The following is a 16,501-nucleotide window of genomic DNA, read 5'->3' as shown; positions in this document are numbered from 1 at the left end:
CCCAGAAACATCGTAAACTGGTTGTGTGACCTTGGGCAAGTTATTAATCATTCTTGCCTCCACTTCCTCATCTTAAAATAGAGAAAATAATAGCACCAGTGATCCATGCCTCTCAGTATTCAGACACTTATGTAGACCTCCCCACCCTTGTCTCTGGGCTGGCCTGTGAGCTTCCCTAAAGCAACAGAATGCAGCAGAAGTGACATTGTGCCAATTTCTATGATTAACATCATATATTAGTATGATAAGTTTGTTACAATTAATGAACTGATATTGATCTATTATTATTAGCTAAAGTCCATATTTTATTCGGATTTCCTTAGTATTTGCCTAATGCTCTTTTTTTCTGTTCCAGGATCTCATCCAGGACACCATATTATGTATAGTCATCATACCTCTTTAAGGCTCCTCTAGGCTGTGACAGCTTCTCAAGACACTCTGTTTTTGATGACCTTGACAGTTTTGAGGCCAGGTACTTTGTAAAATGTCCCTCAGTTGGGATTTGTCTGATGTTTATCTCATGGTTAGACGGGGGTTATGGGTTTGGGGAGAGAGATCACAGAAGTAAATTGCCACTCTCATCACATCATATCCAGGATACCTACGATCAACATAATTTGACTGCCGAGGCTGACCTTGTTCTTGGCCAAGGTAATCAGATTTGTCAGTTTCTCCTTTTCAAAGTTATTCTCCACCCCCACTTCCACTTTGCACTCTCGGAAAGTCACTCTGCTCAGCCCACGTTTAAGGATTGGGGAGTTCCGCACAGATAATAGAGAACAAACTAGTGGTTACCAGGAGGCGGAGGGGCGATACAGGAGCAGGGGACTGGGAGATACAAACTTTTGTGTGTAAGATAGGCTACAAGGATGTACTGCACAAACTGAGGGAATTTAGTCAATATTTCTTAATAACTATAAATGGGAAGTAATGTTTACAAATTTTATTAAAAAAATCTCTACACAGAATTCTTAAAAAAAGAATTGGGAGTTATATTGCTCTTCCTTGAGGATGGAGTATTTGGAATTCTTCATCAGAGATTTATCTTTTCCCCCATTTTTGCATTTATCATATTTTAGGTTACAGTTCAATATTACTTTATTTATTTTTGATCAGATTTTTCCAAGTTTGGCTATTAGGAGCTCTTTCAGTCAACTCCTATGTCTTTTGACATACCCCCATCATTTTGTGTGTGTGTGTTTTTGGTTCCTTCTTTATTTTATGGCACTATTAGATGCTCCAGGCTTGTCTTGTATGTTTTCGGCTCCAGTCCTAGCATCAACCATTTTTCCCTGGTTCCTTTCATTGGAGAGTGGTATTAGAAACCAAGATCTGGGCAGTAGATGTGCTTATTACTATGCAATATCATGCAGCCAGGTCCTCTTAGCTGACAGAGAAAGGAAATACAGTGTATACTAACTTGTGTGTATACACAATTACAGTTGTATATAAAATGTATCATAAGTATGTAATCATCTGTATCAATATTATGCTAAACATGAATTTATACTAATATCTCCAACTCAAATCCATTACCACATGGATCATTGGAGGCTCCTCCTTGGGGTCATATTTTATCATTGCAATGTTGCCAGGTAACATAGTGACATATGTTTATCTGTTTCCAAGGAAACAGATCTAGACAGTTAACCAAAGGTCAAATTCTCACACAGAAGAGGAAAAGTTTTTGTTAACCCTTTATTCACATTGATCAATGACTCCCTACTGCTTTGGGGACAAAGAACCAACTGTTTGGCTTACAAGTATTTGCAGTGACCTGGCTTACTGATAGTCTAGCCTCATCTCCCATGTTCCTTATTGAGCCCTGCAGGGCAACCATCCTGTCTTCCATAAAGCCTCACACTCACCACACTCCCTTCTATGCCAGAGCCTTTGCCCATGCCAGTCCCTCTGCTGGGCCTCGCTTCCTTGCTGTCTTTTACCTGGCTGCCTCCTACTCATCTTTCCAGTCTCAGCTCAGGCCTCAATTCTGCAGGAGAACCTGGAGCCATCCTGTCTCCCAAACAAGGTCAGCTCCTTGCTGAAAGCTTGCAGGGTACCTTTGCTTTGTGGCAATGTTACCTTTGCTTATCCTTTCCTCCCACTAGAATACGAACTTCTAGAAGGTAGGATGGGGATGGAGTCGTCTTGACTAATCAGTACATAATAGGAGCTCAATAAATGCTCATTTTCTACATTCTTTATTCGTTAAACATTTATCAAAAGCCCCCTTTGTGTTGGCTCCTTTTCTAGCATCTGAGGATACAGCAAGAGGGAATAAGGCAAAGTCTCTGCCTCCTAACATTTATATTTTAGTGGTGATGAAAATAAAGAAAGAAATAAGCAAATGTCAGAAGCTGATAAATGCTGTGGAGAAAAATTCAGAATTAAGGTGTAAAGGGTGCTGGGGTACTGCTAGTCTTAAAAAGATGCCATGGGAAGGTGTCTCTGAGAAGGTGACATTTGAGCAAAGATGTGAAGGATATGAGGGCACATTCTGGGGGAGTCTCAGGAAGAAGAGTGTCCCAGGCAGAAGGAACAGCAAAGGCAAAGGCTGAGGAAGAGAACTGTGAGAACTTTATAGGGAGTACTTCTTCTGGTCCCATTACCCTTCAGTTCAGTTTACTTCAGTCGCTGAGTCATGCTTGATTCTTTGCGACCCCATGGACTGCAGCACACCAGGCTTCCCTGTCCATCACCAACTTCCGGAGCTTGCTCAAATTCATGTCCATTGAGTCGGACATGGTGGGATGTTTTATAGGGAACATTTCATCTAATCCCATTACCCTTACTGAGTCCATTACACAGATGAGGAAATAGCTCCAAGAGGGGCCCCCTCACACAAAGGTGGTGGAGCTGGGATTCCCTTGGGAGTCTGGTGCCACAGACAGCTCTCTTCTGAAGTCTCCCAACAAACGGCCTTTTCTGGTGGCTCAGATGGTAAAGAATCTGCCTGCAATGCAGGAGACCCAGGTTCAATCCCTGGGTCAGGAAGATCCCCTGGAGAAGGGAATAGCAACCACTCAGGTATTCTTGCCTGGAAAATCCCAAAGCTACCGTCCTTGGGGTCGCAAACAGTCGGATTTGACTGAGCAACTAAACAACAACAACAATAGGCCAGGCCTCTGGAAGGCAGGAAGGGCCTGAAACCCTCCCACTCCTCCCAGCACTGGAAGTCCTGCCCAGGTCTCCATCACCCTAGCCTCAAAGGCCTGGGCACCTGGCTTCTGGGGCCGCCTCTGCTGTCCTACTCATCAAGGATGGCATAGGCCTTTGGAACAGGACAGGTCCGGCTCTAACATGACGCGGCTGAGGACTCAGGACCGTGCCTCTACTTCCGGACGGTTTGCCTCTGCGGACCACTCCAAAGCTCCTGGAGTCTGCATTTTCATGATCCCATTGGCAGAGGCGAACACTGAGGCTCAGAGAGGTGGGAGGATTCCACCTTGAGGCCACCAGAGTGAGCTGCTCACAGAGACTTCCAGTAAGCTGGTGATCTTCAGCTCCAGCTCCTCTCTGGGCTTGGCCTGGGCTCCCAAAGAGGGAGTGTCTCCTTAACTTTAGTGCACTAGGCATTTCACTTAATTGAAGTGAAGTGAAATTTAATTCACCTTAGTCTGAGCCCCAGAAGGAAAGAAACGGTGAAATGTGTCCCACCCCACCTGTCCACCCACCTGTCCACCCACTGCCACGCTGGGCTCTGGGAGCGTCGGTGTGGGGCTCTGGGAGCGTCGGTGTGGGGCCCTGGCCTCCAGGACCTGCCAGTCTGAGGAAGGAGGCTGACACTCAGTGAAAACCACAGCTCCCAGAGATAAGGACAATAATGCAGGCCAAGAAAACACAGCTGGAAGGGCCCATGGGGCGAGGGAGCCTGTGGGGTTTTCCGGTGGGCTTCCCAGGGGAGGGGGCACTAAAGGGGTTGGTTCATCAGAGGCTTTCTTTCCGCCTTCAGGTGGCGCCCTCGAGTCACGGAGCCGCACGCGCCGGAGAAGAGCATCCCGCCCTAAGGACCTCGGAGAGGACCCCGAGTCCCTCCAGCGGGTTGCGTGTGTGGGAGGGGCTGAGAAGCGGAGTAAGCGTGGGGACCCGGAGCAGTAGGGGCTCCTCAGACGAGGGGCGAGGCCAGCGGCCGAGGGAGGGGTCTTCTTCAGCACCCACCCCGCGCCCCGCCCCTGAGCCCGGGCCGGCTGGAGGCTTCGGTTCTGGGTACCCAGGTGCTGGGGAACCAGACCTGCCCCAAGGGGAAGCGGAGAAGGATGGAGCCGCGTCCCCCCAGCCTCGCCCCAGTCTGTTACCCGCCTCTCAGTGCCTCCCGGAGCTGACTCCCGGCGCCCTCGCCGGCCGCGGGCGGAGCTCGAGCCGCGGCGCTCGGCGATCCCCGGCTCCCGCCCCTTCCCCGTGCCTCCCTCCCCGGAGCCTCCCTGGCGGTCCCAGCCGCCGCCGTACGGCCCCGCGCGGCGCGAGCAGGTACGTGCGCCTCGGCCGCGGCTCCGGGCCGGGCCCGGCTGGGAAGGGGGCGGGAGCCGAGGAGGAGAAGAGGAGGCGGAGGCCGGGCCCGCTCTCCCCCTGGGCTGCGCCGCAGCACCAACACCGGCTGCTGGAAGAAGGCGGGCGGGCGCCCGGGGACGACGCGTCCTCCCCGTTGCCCGGAGGCGGCTCGGCGCCCTCGCCTCCCGCGTGGGGAGGTGGGGAGGTGAGGAGGAAGGCTAGGCACAGGTAGGCACGCCAAGAGGGAACTGCTGCGGGCAACGGGAGGCCGAAGACCCGAGGCGGAGAGGGGCGGCCGAGGAGAGCTAGCCTGACCTCGCGGCCGGGCCGAAGGACACGCGGCGAGGGAACCTGGGCGCACGCGGGTCCTCGCAGATCCCGGCCTCCCTGGGCCGCCTGGCCGCCTGGCTCCCGGCGCCGCTCGGCCCGGTCCGGCCTGGCCCGGCCCAACAGCGTTTGTGGTCAAGGGCAGGAGCAGGGGGGTGTGAGCTGCGGGGTGGCGGGCGCGTGGGTGCAGCGGGCAGCCGGGGTGCTGGAGCTTTCTGCTTGGAACTTTGGGTATCACAGCGTGGACGTATCTGAGCGCCCGAGGCTTTGTGTACAACTCGTGCGTGTGTCTGTAGACTGGGTTTTGTGAAGCTTACCCACGCCCGCTGTGCGTCTGTTTTCCCCGCGTGTTAGTGCACGCCACTGCGCGAGGTGCTGGACTTGGGCGGATCTTGGTGGATCTTAGCAGTCCTGAGAGTAGTAAACTCTGTGTGTGTGTGTGTGTGTGACCAACTCTCTCATTTCTTGGGGCGTGCGTATGTGTGCGACCAGCTCTGTCCTTTCTTGGGGCGTGGATACCAATGTGGTGTATGGATCTCTGGTTGTATTGTGTGGGTTCCAGTGTCTGTGGATGCTGCATATGGAAAAGGCCCCTGGGGGTCTGAGTGTGGGACCAAGGTGTACCTTTCAGGTCCTGTTGGACTGCAAATGACATTGGAGTGTAACTGGTACAGCTGTGGGGTGTGAGCAGTGGACAACCAGCATCATTGTCAGCTTGTCTGTTTCTGCTTATGTTTTGAGCAATTGGGCATGCCCTTGTAACTCCTAGGTATATCTGAACCTGTGTGTCAGAGACATAGCAACTCTGTGTAAGAAGGAATCTTCTTTTCCTCCACCCTCTTCCTAACTCTGCTGGCAGCCTAAGGAAAAAGTTTTGGCTTCCTGCCAGGTGAAAGAGCCCTGCTCCAAGAATCTGAGTATCCTGGGTTTCTTCTGGGATATGGAGGCATCAATGTGCTGGTCTGGGAAGAGGGTTCCTGGGCCCTTCCAGGGGCTGAGTTCTAGAGAAGATGCTGAAGACCTGGGTGGGGGACCACTTCTGGACACCAACTGGGCAGGAGTGGTCACTGCCAGTCCCTGTTACTGGCTTGGCACTCAGGAAAATGCATTTGGTGCCAAAGGTAAAAAAAAAAGAAAAGCCAATGAACACACCTCTCCTCTTGGTTTACTGGAAAGTGGGAGCAGTTTGGCCAGAGCCTGTCCGGGAATAGGACTCCCCATCCTGTTGTGTGGGAAGGATTGTCTGCCTGAGCAGGTTGTGAAACCATTCCTGAGGATTGGCTGTGTTCCAAGCCTTGTGCAGGGGGCTGTGGACCCAAACGTATCCCTGACCTCAAGCTGCTCATGGTTGCTGTTCAACAGTGGCATAAAGTAGAGAGTCTACAAGTGTGGCCTAGAAGACCAGGGAAGGACGGCCAGATGATGCCACTGGCATGCGAGTGTGTGGGTTTTTAGGCTTTTAGGTGATAACAGTTCTTGGGGAATGTGTGTTCAGCTCCTGACCCCCACATATATGCCATGGGATCTTGGCTACATTTTGTAAAACGGAGATAGTAACACCTGCTCATGGGGCTCGTGAGGGTTATGCAAGATACTCCCGAGAGAAGTGTCCACACCAGGGCCCACTAGAGAGTGTAGGTGCTCAGTAAACATTTTTAAAATTGGAATTCAGGCAGAAGGGATGTGGTGATCGAGATGGGTTGTAAGTGGAAACAGGCTTTGTACTCAGATGAAAGGCCCTGTGTGTGCTAAGAGGAGGTGTCTGATGCAAGTCCATGTTGGATGGAAGATCAGAAAGATTGAAAAACGTGCCTTCCCGTAGAGGCTCTTTGAATTTCATTCATTCATTCATTTCAATCATTTTCACTCTGTTCATTTGCTCATATCCTCTCTCTTTCCCACATACACACACATTGAAGCAGGGAGCTTTGGAGAATAAACTCAGGCACAGGGAAGCAGAGAAAGGTCTAGAATCCTGTGTATGTGTGTGTAGACACCCTTGGGCATGTAAGGTACTCTGCATCTGGGGGTCTCTGTGCTGTGTGCGGACTTGGGTCTGGGATGTCTGTACCCACAGGGTGTGGGTGTGCCTGGGGACATGGTGGTCAGGAGTTCTACATGCCAGGGGGGCCTGCTGGGGGCTCACCAGAGCTGCTTGAGGGAGACTTCATTATCAGCTCCCGCTGTGTGGCTGTGAGGGAAAGGGGGCTAGGGGCATCAGGTTCATCCATTTTGCAAGAGAAGCCAGGCATCTAAGGTTTAAAGTGTAGAATCTTTTGCTTTTTATATATTGGCAACTGCTTCACCAAAAAAAAAAAAAAAAAAAAAACAGACCAGAAACATGAAAAAGCAAAACTCCTATGAGCCAAATATGGCCCATGGGCTGTAAGCTGGTATCCTTAGGTGCATGTGCTGTCTGTCTGTGTGGGCAGGCGCTCAGGTACTTGGGTGGGGTGTCTGTTCTTTGAGCAGAGAGCCCCCCCTTCCCTGTCCTTTCCCAGCTGCCTTTCTGTCACCCTCATCCAGGTCCTCCCATCTTCTATTTATATAAAGGCATTTGGCCTTGACCTCAGTCATGGCTCTCAAATATGCTCTTCCTTCCTCTTTGCCCTCTCAGCCTCTATGCTTCCCCTGACTATACTGGGTTCCTCTCTGGACCCCTGGCCTCCACTGTCCTCCTTCCCATCCTGACTGTCCTCCATGCAGCAGCCAGAGAGAGCTTTCCAAAACCCAGGGGGATATTAACCCTCCCAGCCCCAACACCTTGCCTTCCTGGCTCTTTGGCTTGGTTTTCAGAGAATTTAGAAAGCTAGTCCCAGCTGACCTCCAAGGCAACCCCTCTTCCTCTCCAAAATGCCCTTGTCCTGTCTTGCTGCTGGGGGATTTCCCACTTATCCTCTGAGATTTGGCTCAAATGCTACTAACTCCTAGAAGCTACCCTAACTTTCTCCTCTTTGTTCTTACAACCACCTTCATCTCCCCTTCCCCTGCCCCCAGATACCCTCATTTCATCACAACAGTGTCCATTAATTGAATTGGTGGGCCTTACATACCTTATTTTATGAAACAAAATCCTCAAATCAACCCTATGAGGGAAGCATTATGCTTATTCCCACTTAGCAGATCATAAAATTGAGTCTGGAAAGATCACTGCACTTGCCCAAGCTCAAGTGGTGATGCTGGGATTAGAACCTGCTATCTACCCTATTTAAATTCCCTCCATCATAATAATAGCTCATTGGCAGCACTTACTGAGAATTTACTATTCTGAGGACTTTATGTGGATGATCTCAATCCTCACATCAGCCCTTTTAAGTAGGAAGTAGTACTATTGCTGTCATTCAATAAATAGGGAAGCTGAGGCCCAGAGAGGACACAGGCATTGCCCAAAACCCACATGCCTAGTAGCAGGCCTTGTGTGATGTCTGGCGCCAGCAGGCTGTCAGTAGTAGAGGTTTGCTAAATTCCACTTTTCTGTTTTCTCTTCTAGCTACCAAGGGGCCAAGGGATGAGCTGGGGTCCGCCTTCCCAATGGCATCTCCCCCTGGTCTGGAACTGAAGACACTGAGCAATGGTCCCCAGGCCCCAAGGAGACCTGCATCTCTGGGTCCAGCAGCCCCACCCAGGGAGGGTGTGGAGAATGCCTGCTTCTCTTCAGAGGAGCATGAGACCCATTTCCAGGACCCTGGGGATACCAGACTAGGCCGCTCCCCCAGCCCTCCTGGGGGCCTTGGCCCCTCACGGCCCCGACCCCAGAGAGACGACGCATCCCTGCATTCAGAAGAGGGGCCAGGCCTGGAGCCCGTGAGCCGCCCTGTGGATTATGGCTTCGTCTCTGCTCTGGTTTTCCTGGTGAGCGGGATACTCCTGGTGGTGACTGCGTACGCCATCCCCCGCGAGGCTCGCGTCAACCCGGACACGGTGTCGGCACGGGAGATGGAACGGCTGGAGATGTACTATGCACGCCTGGGCTCGCACCTGGACAAATGCATCATCGCAGGCTTGGGGCTGCTCACGGTGGGCGGCATGCTCTTGTCCGTGCTGCTGATGGTCTCCCTGTGCAAGGGCGAACTGTACCGCCGGCCCACCTTCGTCCCAGGCAGGGGCTCCAGGAAGACCTACGGCTCTATCAACCTGCGCATGAGACAGCTCCATGGGGACGGGGGCCAGGCCCTGGTGGAGAACGAAGTTGTCCAGGTCTCAGAGACCAGCCATGCTCTCCAGGGGTCTTAAGTAAGAGCCCACTCTTTCTGGCTGCTTCAGCTTCGGAGTGACCAGGCCCCCAAGGCTGGGGTTTTGGACCGAGCTCCACCGAGGGCCCTGTGGAAGGAGTCGTGGGTGCAGGAAGGGGAGCTTGGGGCCTGGTCCAGGCTTCGCTTAGGAGAGCGGCCCCTCCATCTGTTTTGTAGCTTGAGGTTTTGCATAAGGTTTTGTTTGAAGGATGGCTTCTGCTGCTAAATATACAAAAGTCTGGAAACCGCTGCCCTTGGAGGATGAGGTTTCTTGGCATTTCTGTGGATTGAGAGCTGTTTGAAAGGCTGCCCATCCTGTTCCCCGTGCCTTGGGGAATTCCGGGATCTCTGCTGTCCTCATCAGCCACCTATGGGTGTTGGGTGACCTTGGAAGGACCCCTTGCAGCCCTGACCATTGAAGGTGGGAGGTGGCTTCATGATGAGGGGAGAAGTCATCCCTGGGATGACCTCTCCTCTCCAGGCCTCAGTCCCCCTGACTGTGGTGTGAGACGGGTGGCCCTTCCAGTTCTGCCCTAGGAATTCCCGTATGGAACAGGAGCCCGGTATCTGCATGTGGCCAGTCCTTCAGGGGAGGAGAGTGTCAGCAGGTGCTGACCATTCTCCATGCCATTTTCTGACCAGCGTTGCCACCACTTACACAGCCAGCATCTCCCACAGTCCTGCTAAAGGAGCCCTTAAGTCCTCAGGTTAGGCTGGGCTAAATACAGTTTGTGACAGCCTGGTTTTGGTCTTGGGATCGAATTACCTGCAGTGACTAGCACAAGTTTTACAGTCATGTGCGCAGTTTTCACTAACTCCCTGGACAAGGGGCAGGGGGTCTTTCAAATAAGAAAGGGTGAGGGCTTTGCTATATTTCTGTGGACACAGTGTGGGCCTTCATGACCGCCCCTTCCCCAGTAGTATGTCTCTTAGGCATAACCTTATTCTGGGAACAGGAAAGAAACTTTTTTTTTAATGTTGAATTTGTAACCTTCCTTTCCCAACCCCCCTAAGCAGTAAAGTGCAGCCCCAATTTATTTGGGGAAGAAATCAGGCACACATTCTGGTGGCCTGGAAATTCTGGCCACATTGATCACCGTTTGTTCTGTTTCTCTTAGTCAAGTGTTTTCTAGGCTCCATCCAGACTCTCTTTAAACTACTGACAAGGAAAGGAAGTGGGTCCTAGTGGGTAAGGAGATAAAGGTGTTTGAGGACTGGGGGAGGGCATTATCCATTCTGAAAGGCTCTAGAGGGCTTTGAGAATATATGCCTTCTAGGTCACTGGTTTGAAGACTCTAATGGGGTCATTTCAGTGAGCCCCCAAACCCCTGCAGGTTCTGTGTACTCCGTCTCAGTTGGCAATGTGGGCCACTGATCCTGATTCTTGGGGGTGGGAGAGTGGGGTGGGCATGAGGCTAGAGCAGCCCTGACTATCTGTAACCTGAGCCCTCAGTCCGGTGAGTTGAACATCTGGACGGTGTAACATTATCGCTTCTATGATGGATCAAATATCTGCTTCTGCTGGCAGGATTTTCCAGGAGCAGGGGGCTGAGGGAGGGCTAGAGAGGACAAAGGCTATGCATCTTGGCCTGTCAGATTCTGTTTCTGCTGTTGAAGAGGTGTAGTTTGAAAAGGACAAAGCCTCGAGATAGTGAAAGATTCACAAGTCAAAGCTCCAAGTGAGGAGTGGATGCACGAAGTGACAGGAGCCACTCTAGGTAGAAGAACTGAACATCCCAAATGATGGGCTCAGGCCTTTCAAATCTATAATGATAATAAAAAAATATCAATCCAAGCTAAATAGATTATTGTGACAGTGGGGGACTCTTTTGGAGACTAAACCTGTTGAGTGGATGCATCCAGGACCATCAATTCCTATCAGTTTAATGCCGTGAATTGTGTTTAGAGGGTGAATCTGTTAGAAGGTTAAATTCCAGGAACCTCAGGTTTTCTCTAAACCAGAGAAGCCTGCTTTGCATCCTAATGTACTCTTGAGAAAAATGTGTAAAATGGATGGAGGCAGTCATTTCTTTGTCGATGAGTTAAGAAAACTTAGGTGATGCCAAAAACATTTCCCCAAGATTGCAGCTGAGATGGCCCAGCCAGTAGATCAAAAACACGGTCAGGAGGGAGCAGGACGTAGGATGCTGAGAACTCTCTTTGGAGGTTTTTTTTGGGTGTAGCTGTGAAGTGGCCCCAGGGGACCCTATGGTGGCTGGAAGGTGCCCACCTGTAGGAACTGCATCTCCTACTTGAGAAGCTACTAGGGTCCCCAAACCTTGCTTTTCCTGGTATATGAGAACAGATACTGATTTTGGAGTCAGTAAAACCTGGGCATCAGGGTCTGCCATTTCCTGGCTGTGTGACCTTGAGCAAGGTATTGTTTCTAAGTATCCTGAGTATTGTCTTTGTGAAGTGGGAGGAATGAAAGTTCATCCTCAGCCTCCTTTCAGAGAGAGGGAGGCTGGGAAAAATCAGAGATAAGCTGCAGGCCTGAGTGTATGAGGTTGTCTCCATGATCACTCTCCTTCCTCACCCTGGTTGGAGATGACTGGATTAGGCCTAAAACTTCAGAGTCAACCCTTCTGACTTTCTTCTCTCACCTCCCACCCTACCGATCAGCAGATCTCATTGGTTCCATCTGTGGAATCTGACTCCTCAGTCACAACTGCCCAGTCCAGGTTGCTCATTTGAGTCCTAATTCCTCTCCTGCCCACCCTCCACCTCAGCTCTTGTTCCACTCTGCACCCAGGAGGATCCTTTTTGTTCAATCTCTCAGTTGTGTCTGACTTTTTGCGACCCCATGGACTGCAGTACTCCAGGCTTCCCTGTCCTTCCCCATCTCCTGGAGTTTGCTCAGACTCATGTCTGTTGAGTCGGTGATGCCATCCAACCATCTCATCCTCTGTCATCCCCTGTCCTCCTGCCTTCAATCTTTCCTAGCATCAGGGTCTTTTCCATTGACTTGGCTCTTTGCATCAGGTGGCCAGAGTATTGGAACTTCAGCTTCAGCGTCAGTCCTTCCAGTGAATATTCAGGGTTGATTTCCTTTAGGATTGACTGGTTTGATCTACTTTGAGGGTCCTATTCAAAGGTTAGTTAGGTCAGGTTGCTCCTGCTCCAAACTGTCATACGGCTCCTCTTACTCTCGGCAGAAGCTACCATTCTCACCAGTCAAGGGTGCATTGACAAGGCCTCTCACTTGTGCAAACTCCTTCCAAGGCCCTAAATCACACTTATTTATAATTCTCATTTTTCCAAAAAGGATGACTCCCTAAATTTCATAGGCTTCAGGTCTATCCCTCATGGTGGCCTATGAAAACGCTACACAGTCTGGCCCCTGTGCTGCTCTGACTTTCTGTCCCATCCTAGCCTCTGCTCACTCCATTGCAGCTAGGCTCACTCCCTGCAGGCACATGCCCACCTCAGGGCCTTTGCACTTGCTGCTCCTTCTGCCTGGAAGGCAACCCTTCCCTGTGGGCCTTTGAGTGAATCCTCCCACCTCTCTGGTGCTCCAGAGAGAGACTGGAAACATTCCCAACCAATCTCCACCTTCTCTGGGGACTGAGGGGATCAGGAAACACATAAGAGGGCTTTCTAAAGTTAAGACAGTGGTGCTGAGTTTAGAGAGTTTTGGAGGGGCAAGAGGAGGGAAAGCAAAGGAGGCATTATGAAGCCACAGGAGGCAGGTTCTGTCTAAAGGATCTGTCTTGGAGGAAAGGGGAGCATCACTAGCACTGACAGAGTCAAGGAGATGCCCTCAGGTTGGGTCTGTTGGTTTCTTCCAAAAGACTGGGCTCCTCCTGATATCCCTGAGGAGATGAGTTTCAGCTAAGGGAAGGAGAAGCATGTTGAGATCTTGCCTGGGTTGGAATGGTAGGGAGCTCCTTGTCAGTGGAGGTATGTTAGCATTTACTGGTCAGGTGTTGGGTGTCTTCAGGGAGAAACATAGTGGAATTTGGGTAGGATTTAGTCTCGAGGCTTCCAACCAACCCCCTCTCCTTGGAAGAGAACCTGTGCCCCAGTGGCCAGAGCCTGGCTAAAGACAGTAGCAATGTTGGTCTTGCTGTATCCTCTTTTCTTTGGTCCCAACACCCTCTCCCCCAGATCAACCCTCTTCCTGGGTTGGGTTGTCCTGGAGCAGATGGGCAGGCCCAAGAGATATGTATGGTACAGAGGGTAGCAGGATTACTGCCTTCCTTCTCCCAGGGGACCAAGCACTTCTGAGCTTTCTCCCTACTCCAGTCTTAGAGAGACTGGGGGGAGAAGCCCTTATGGAGGGAGTTCACTGAGGACCATCCATCACGTAAAGTATAAGGGCACTGGCTCTGGAGTCCGAGTGCCTGGATGCTTGTGTGCATGTGTGCTCAGTCGCTCAGCCTTGTCCACCTCTTGGTGACCCGATGATCTGTAGCCAGGCAAGAATACTGGAGTGGGTTTCCATTTCCTGCTCCAGGAGATCTTCCTGACCCAGGGCTCGAACCATGTCTCCTGCATTGCAGGTGGATTCTTTTACTGCTGAGCCACCGGGGAAGCCTGCCTGGATGCTGAGCCGATGCCTAATACCCCTGAGCCACAGTTTCCTCTTCTGTTAAATGGAAGCACCTTCCCCATAAGGCATGGTAAGCAGTAAATGAGATACCCATAAAGCACTGAGCATAGAGCCTGGCACTTTGTAATTCACTCAATAATGTTTGTTCATTTGCTTGTTCATTCACACCTAATCTGTATTCTTCCCTGGGGGAGGTCCTATGGGCACACGTGGGCCCTGCCCTTGAGCTGGTCACAGATTGTCTGGAGAAACAGGACAGTGCACAGGGAGCTGTGTATGTCTGGCCAGGGGTGGAGAGTGTTGGCACAGAGGAGGGATCTGATTAAGTTGAGATCAAGTCAACTTAATCTCCTGGGTCTGGGGAAGGTTAGTGAGTGGAAGGATCTTCTGGCAGGAAAGCTGGCCCCAGGGGAGCAGGGAGGACAGGGGAAGAAGGTGCCTGCCATGCCAACCTCTTCCTGGGTGGCAGACATCTGAGCCAATAATGACTTAGGGTAAAGGGTACTCAGGAAAGGCCATCTCTCTCCCTTTCCTGGTTCTTCATTTCATCCCATCTCTCCCTATCTTCCTCTTTTTTTTTTTTATTCTTCTGTGTTTACACCTCCTTTCACTACAGCCACTCCTGGGGGTTACACCCACAGGTGTGTTACTACTATTGCTGACTCACCTGCCAGCCATCTGACTCTCCTCTTGCGAGTGTCTTCCCTCCTCTATCAAAGATGAAAGCAGGGGCCCAAATGCCAATGCCCATAGAGTTTGGCAGGTGACAGTCACTAATGAAGCAGGTGGCAATCTACAGCAGTGGCAGGATTAAAGGAGTGTCTGTTTCAGCTGATTGGCTGTTGCCCTGTGGATGGGCTCAGGGTTGTCAGAGCTCCTGATTTTTCAAGAGCAGCTGGACATCTGGACATTTGCATGGGTAAAAAGGATTATCCCACTGCCTGAGAATTCTGACAGGCCAGAACTGAGGACAAAGGAGTGTCCAGTGAGATGCCACCTGCTGGAGTCAGTCATCCACCCCCTCCCTGGCCCAGGGCTTACCAAGTCACTCAGAGAGATGGGGGCACCCTCAAGAAGCAGTCTAGACTGTCTCCCAGTTGGAGGCTCACTGAAATACAGTGCCTGCAGACCACTTGAGTGTTTCTCATCTAAGATCCTTCATTCTTTCACAAAGGACTTACGTACCATTCTGTGCTAGGTTTTGAGGTACAGCACCAAACAGATGAAAGAAGTAAGGACAGTATTCTTGAGTGGTCTTGACAAGTATATTCTGGGGCTCAGAATTAGTGTGAACATGGAGATGAGGCCTGCTTCTGACCTGGAGAATTTCTGATGTGGGAGGCCCATGGGAACAGCCCACACTGGCTTGAAGGGTGGTGGGACTCAGGGAGGAAGAAGGGCAGTCCTGCAATCCCTCCCAGTGTTCTGAGGCTCTTGAAGGTAGGTGGAGAACCCTAGTGTTCCAGGGCTCCAAGAGTTGATGTAGGCAGGTGAGGGGAGGCTGGAGCTGTGGGATGGTGCAGGTGGCTATGCAGCCCAGTATATTACCTCAAGGAGCAGATGGGCTGAGAACCTCTTATGGACTGAGAGAGACCCTCACTACTGAGAGTCCTGGGTAAAGTTCTCAACAGCACCCCCCAGTTTTGCATGTTGTCTACAAAAGACTCCAGCATCAAAAAGCAAAACCCCAGTATGAATTAGAGTAAGAGTACTCCCCACCCCCGACCCCATCACCATGGCTAGTGAAGAGACTCTTCATTTTTCTCCCTCCTCCCACCCTACCACAGAGGAGCAGCGAGTGTTCAAAAGAGGTCAGAGGAGACACCTCTTGGAACTGGATATAAGTTTAAATTGGACTGGACTGAGTTTGAAAATCAAAATGACCATTCAGTTTTTGGTTGGATCCTAGATGCTAAGATGAGAAAGGGGGCTCTGACAGAGGTTAGTTGGATAAAACAAAACACTTCATGTTTCTACATTTCAGTGAACCCGTTATGTATTATACACTTTAGATGATCAAATTTTAAATGAAATACGGTGTTCCTTCTGTGCCAGGCACTCTTCTAAGTCTTTGCATCTGCTAGTTCATTTAAACCTCACAACCATCTTGGAGAGTGGGTGCTATCATTAATTCCCTTTTACAGATGAGTAAGCTGAGGCACAGGCAGGCAAAGTGACTTTCCCAAGGTCACACAACTAGTAAATAGCAGACTCAACTATAATAGTATGCAGGCTGGTCAGGGCATGTTTGCACATCTGGGCTGTAGGCTGCCACTGAGGCTTGTGGTTTAGATGCCAAGTGGGAAGCTCTTGGGGGGATAAGAGGGGACAGTTGGGGCAGCACTAAACTTGGACAGGCCCATGTCCTATTTAAATCATGGAATCTCATAGGTCAGCGGGATCTTTGAGGATCCTTGGAGGATCAAGTCCACCTTTATCCCCATTTTACTACTGGGGTAAACCAAGGGGAGAGGTGGGACTTGCCCAGGGGCCCCATGGCTCAGGCCCCCTCTCTTCTTAGGGTTCTCATGTGAATTTATATCAGACATCAAGAAGCCTAAAGGATGAAGCTGTGCTCCTGTGGTTCTAATCTGGAGGGTGGGCGGGCAGGGCTCCATCTTGTAGGCAGAATACCTAGGTTCATCCTTCCTGGGATGCCTGTCTATCCCAGAGGAGGGCCATCCTGGACTGGGGAGCAGTCGACATTGGCCTACCCTGGCCCAAAGGCTTCGTCTGGCAGCTGCGCCTAGGTGGGCGCTGACCAGGGTGCTGAACCTGCATGGCCCCTTCCTCTTACAGCCTGGCTGAGGGGAGAAAATGAAGAGGGAGGGACAATTTTGGGGGGTCATATTTTTGTCACTCAAAGAGACCAATATGACTGTTGGGGGTAATGTCTGATACA

General features: G+C 51.0%; 1 protein-coding gene across 2 annotated transcripts; it reads left to right on the top strand.

The window, feature by feature from the left end:
• The first annotated feature begins 4,338 nt into the window (after positions 1–4,338).
• TMEM74B (transmembrane protein 74B) lies at positions 4,339–16,161 on the top strand. Of its 2 annotated transcripts, XM_025263723.3 has the most exons (3): positions 4,339–4,467; positions 8,306–9,048; positions 13,550–16,161. In XM_025263723.3, exon 2 carries the CDS (start codon positions 8,347–8,349, stop codon positions 9,046–9,048), a length of 702 nt encoding a protein of 233 aa, XP_025119508.2. In that variant the 5' UTR covers positions 4,339–4,467; positions 8,306–8,346; the 3' UTR covers positions 13,550–16,161. The 2 variants fall into 2 exon arrangements, with proteins under 2 accessions (XP_025119508.2, XP_025119507.2); XM_025263722.3 differs by lacking the exons at positions 4,339–4,467; positions 13,550–16,161 and adding an exon at positions 4,559–4,716 and having other exon boundaries at positions 8,306–9,204.
• The last annotated feature ends 340 nt before the right edge of the window (positions 16,162–16,501 follow it).

This window comes from Bubalus bubalis, chromosome 14 (genome assembly GCF_019923935.1).
Source record: "Bubalus bubalis isolate 160015118507 breed Murrah chromosome 14, NDDB_SH_1, whole genome shotgun sequence".
NCBI lineage: Eukaryota > Metazoa > Chordata > Mammalia > Artiodactyla > Bovidae > Bubalus > Bubalus bubalis.
The sequence above is the reverse complement of the archived record's forward strand: the minus strand, read 5'-3'. Positions and strand labels throughout refer to the sequence as shown.

What these genes read in the sequence shown, in the direction of transcription:
- TMEM74B (XM_025263723.3), top strand. Translation starts at nt 8,347, where the DNA reads ATGGCATCTCCCCCTGGTCTGGAACTGAAGACACTGAGCAATGGTCCC.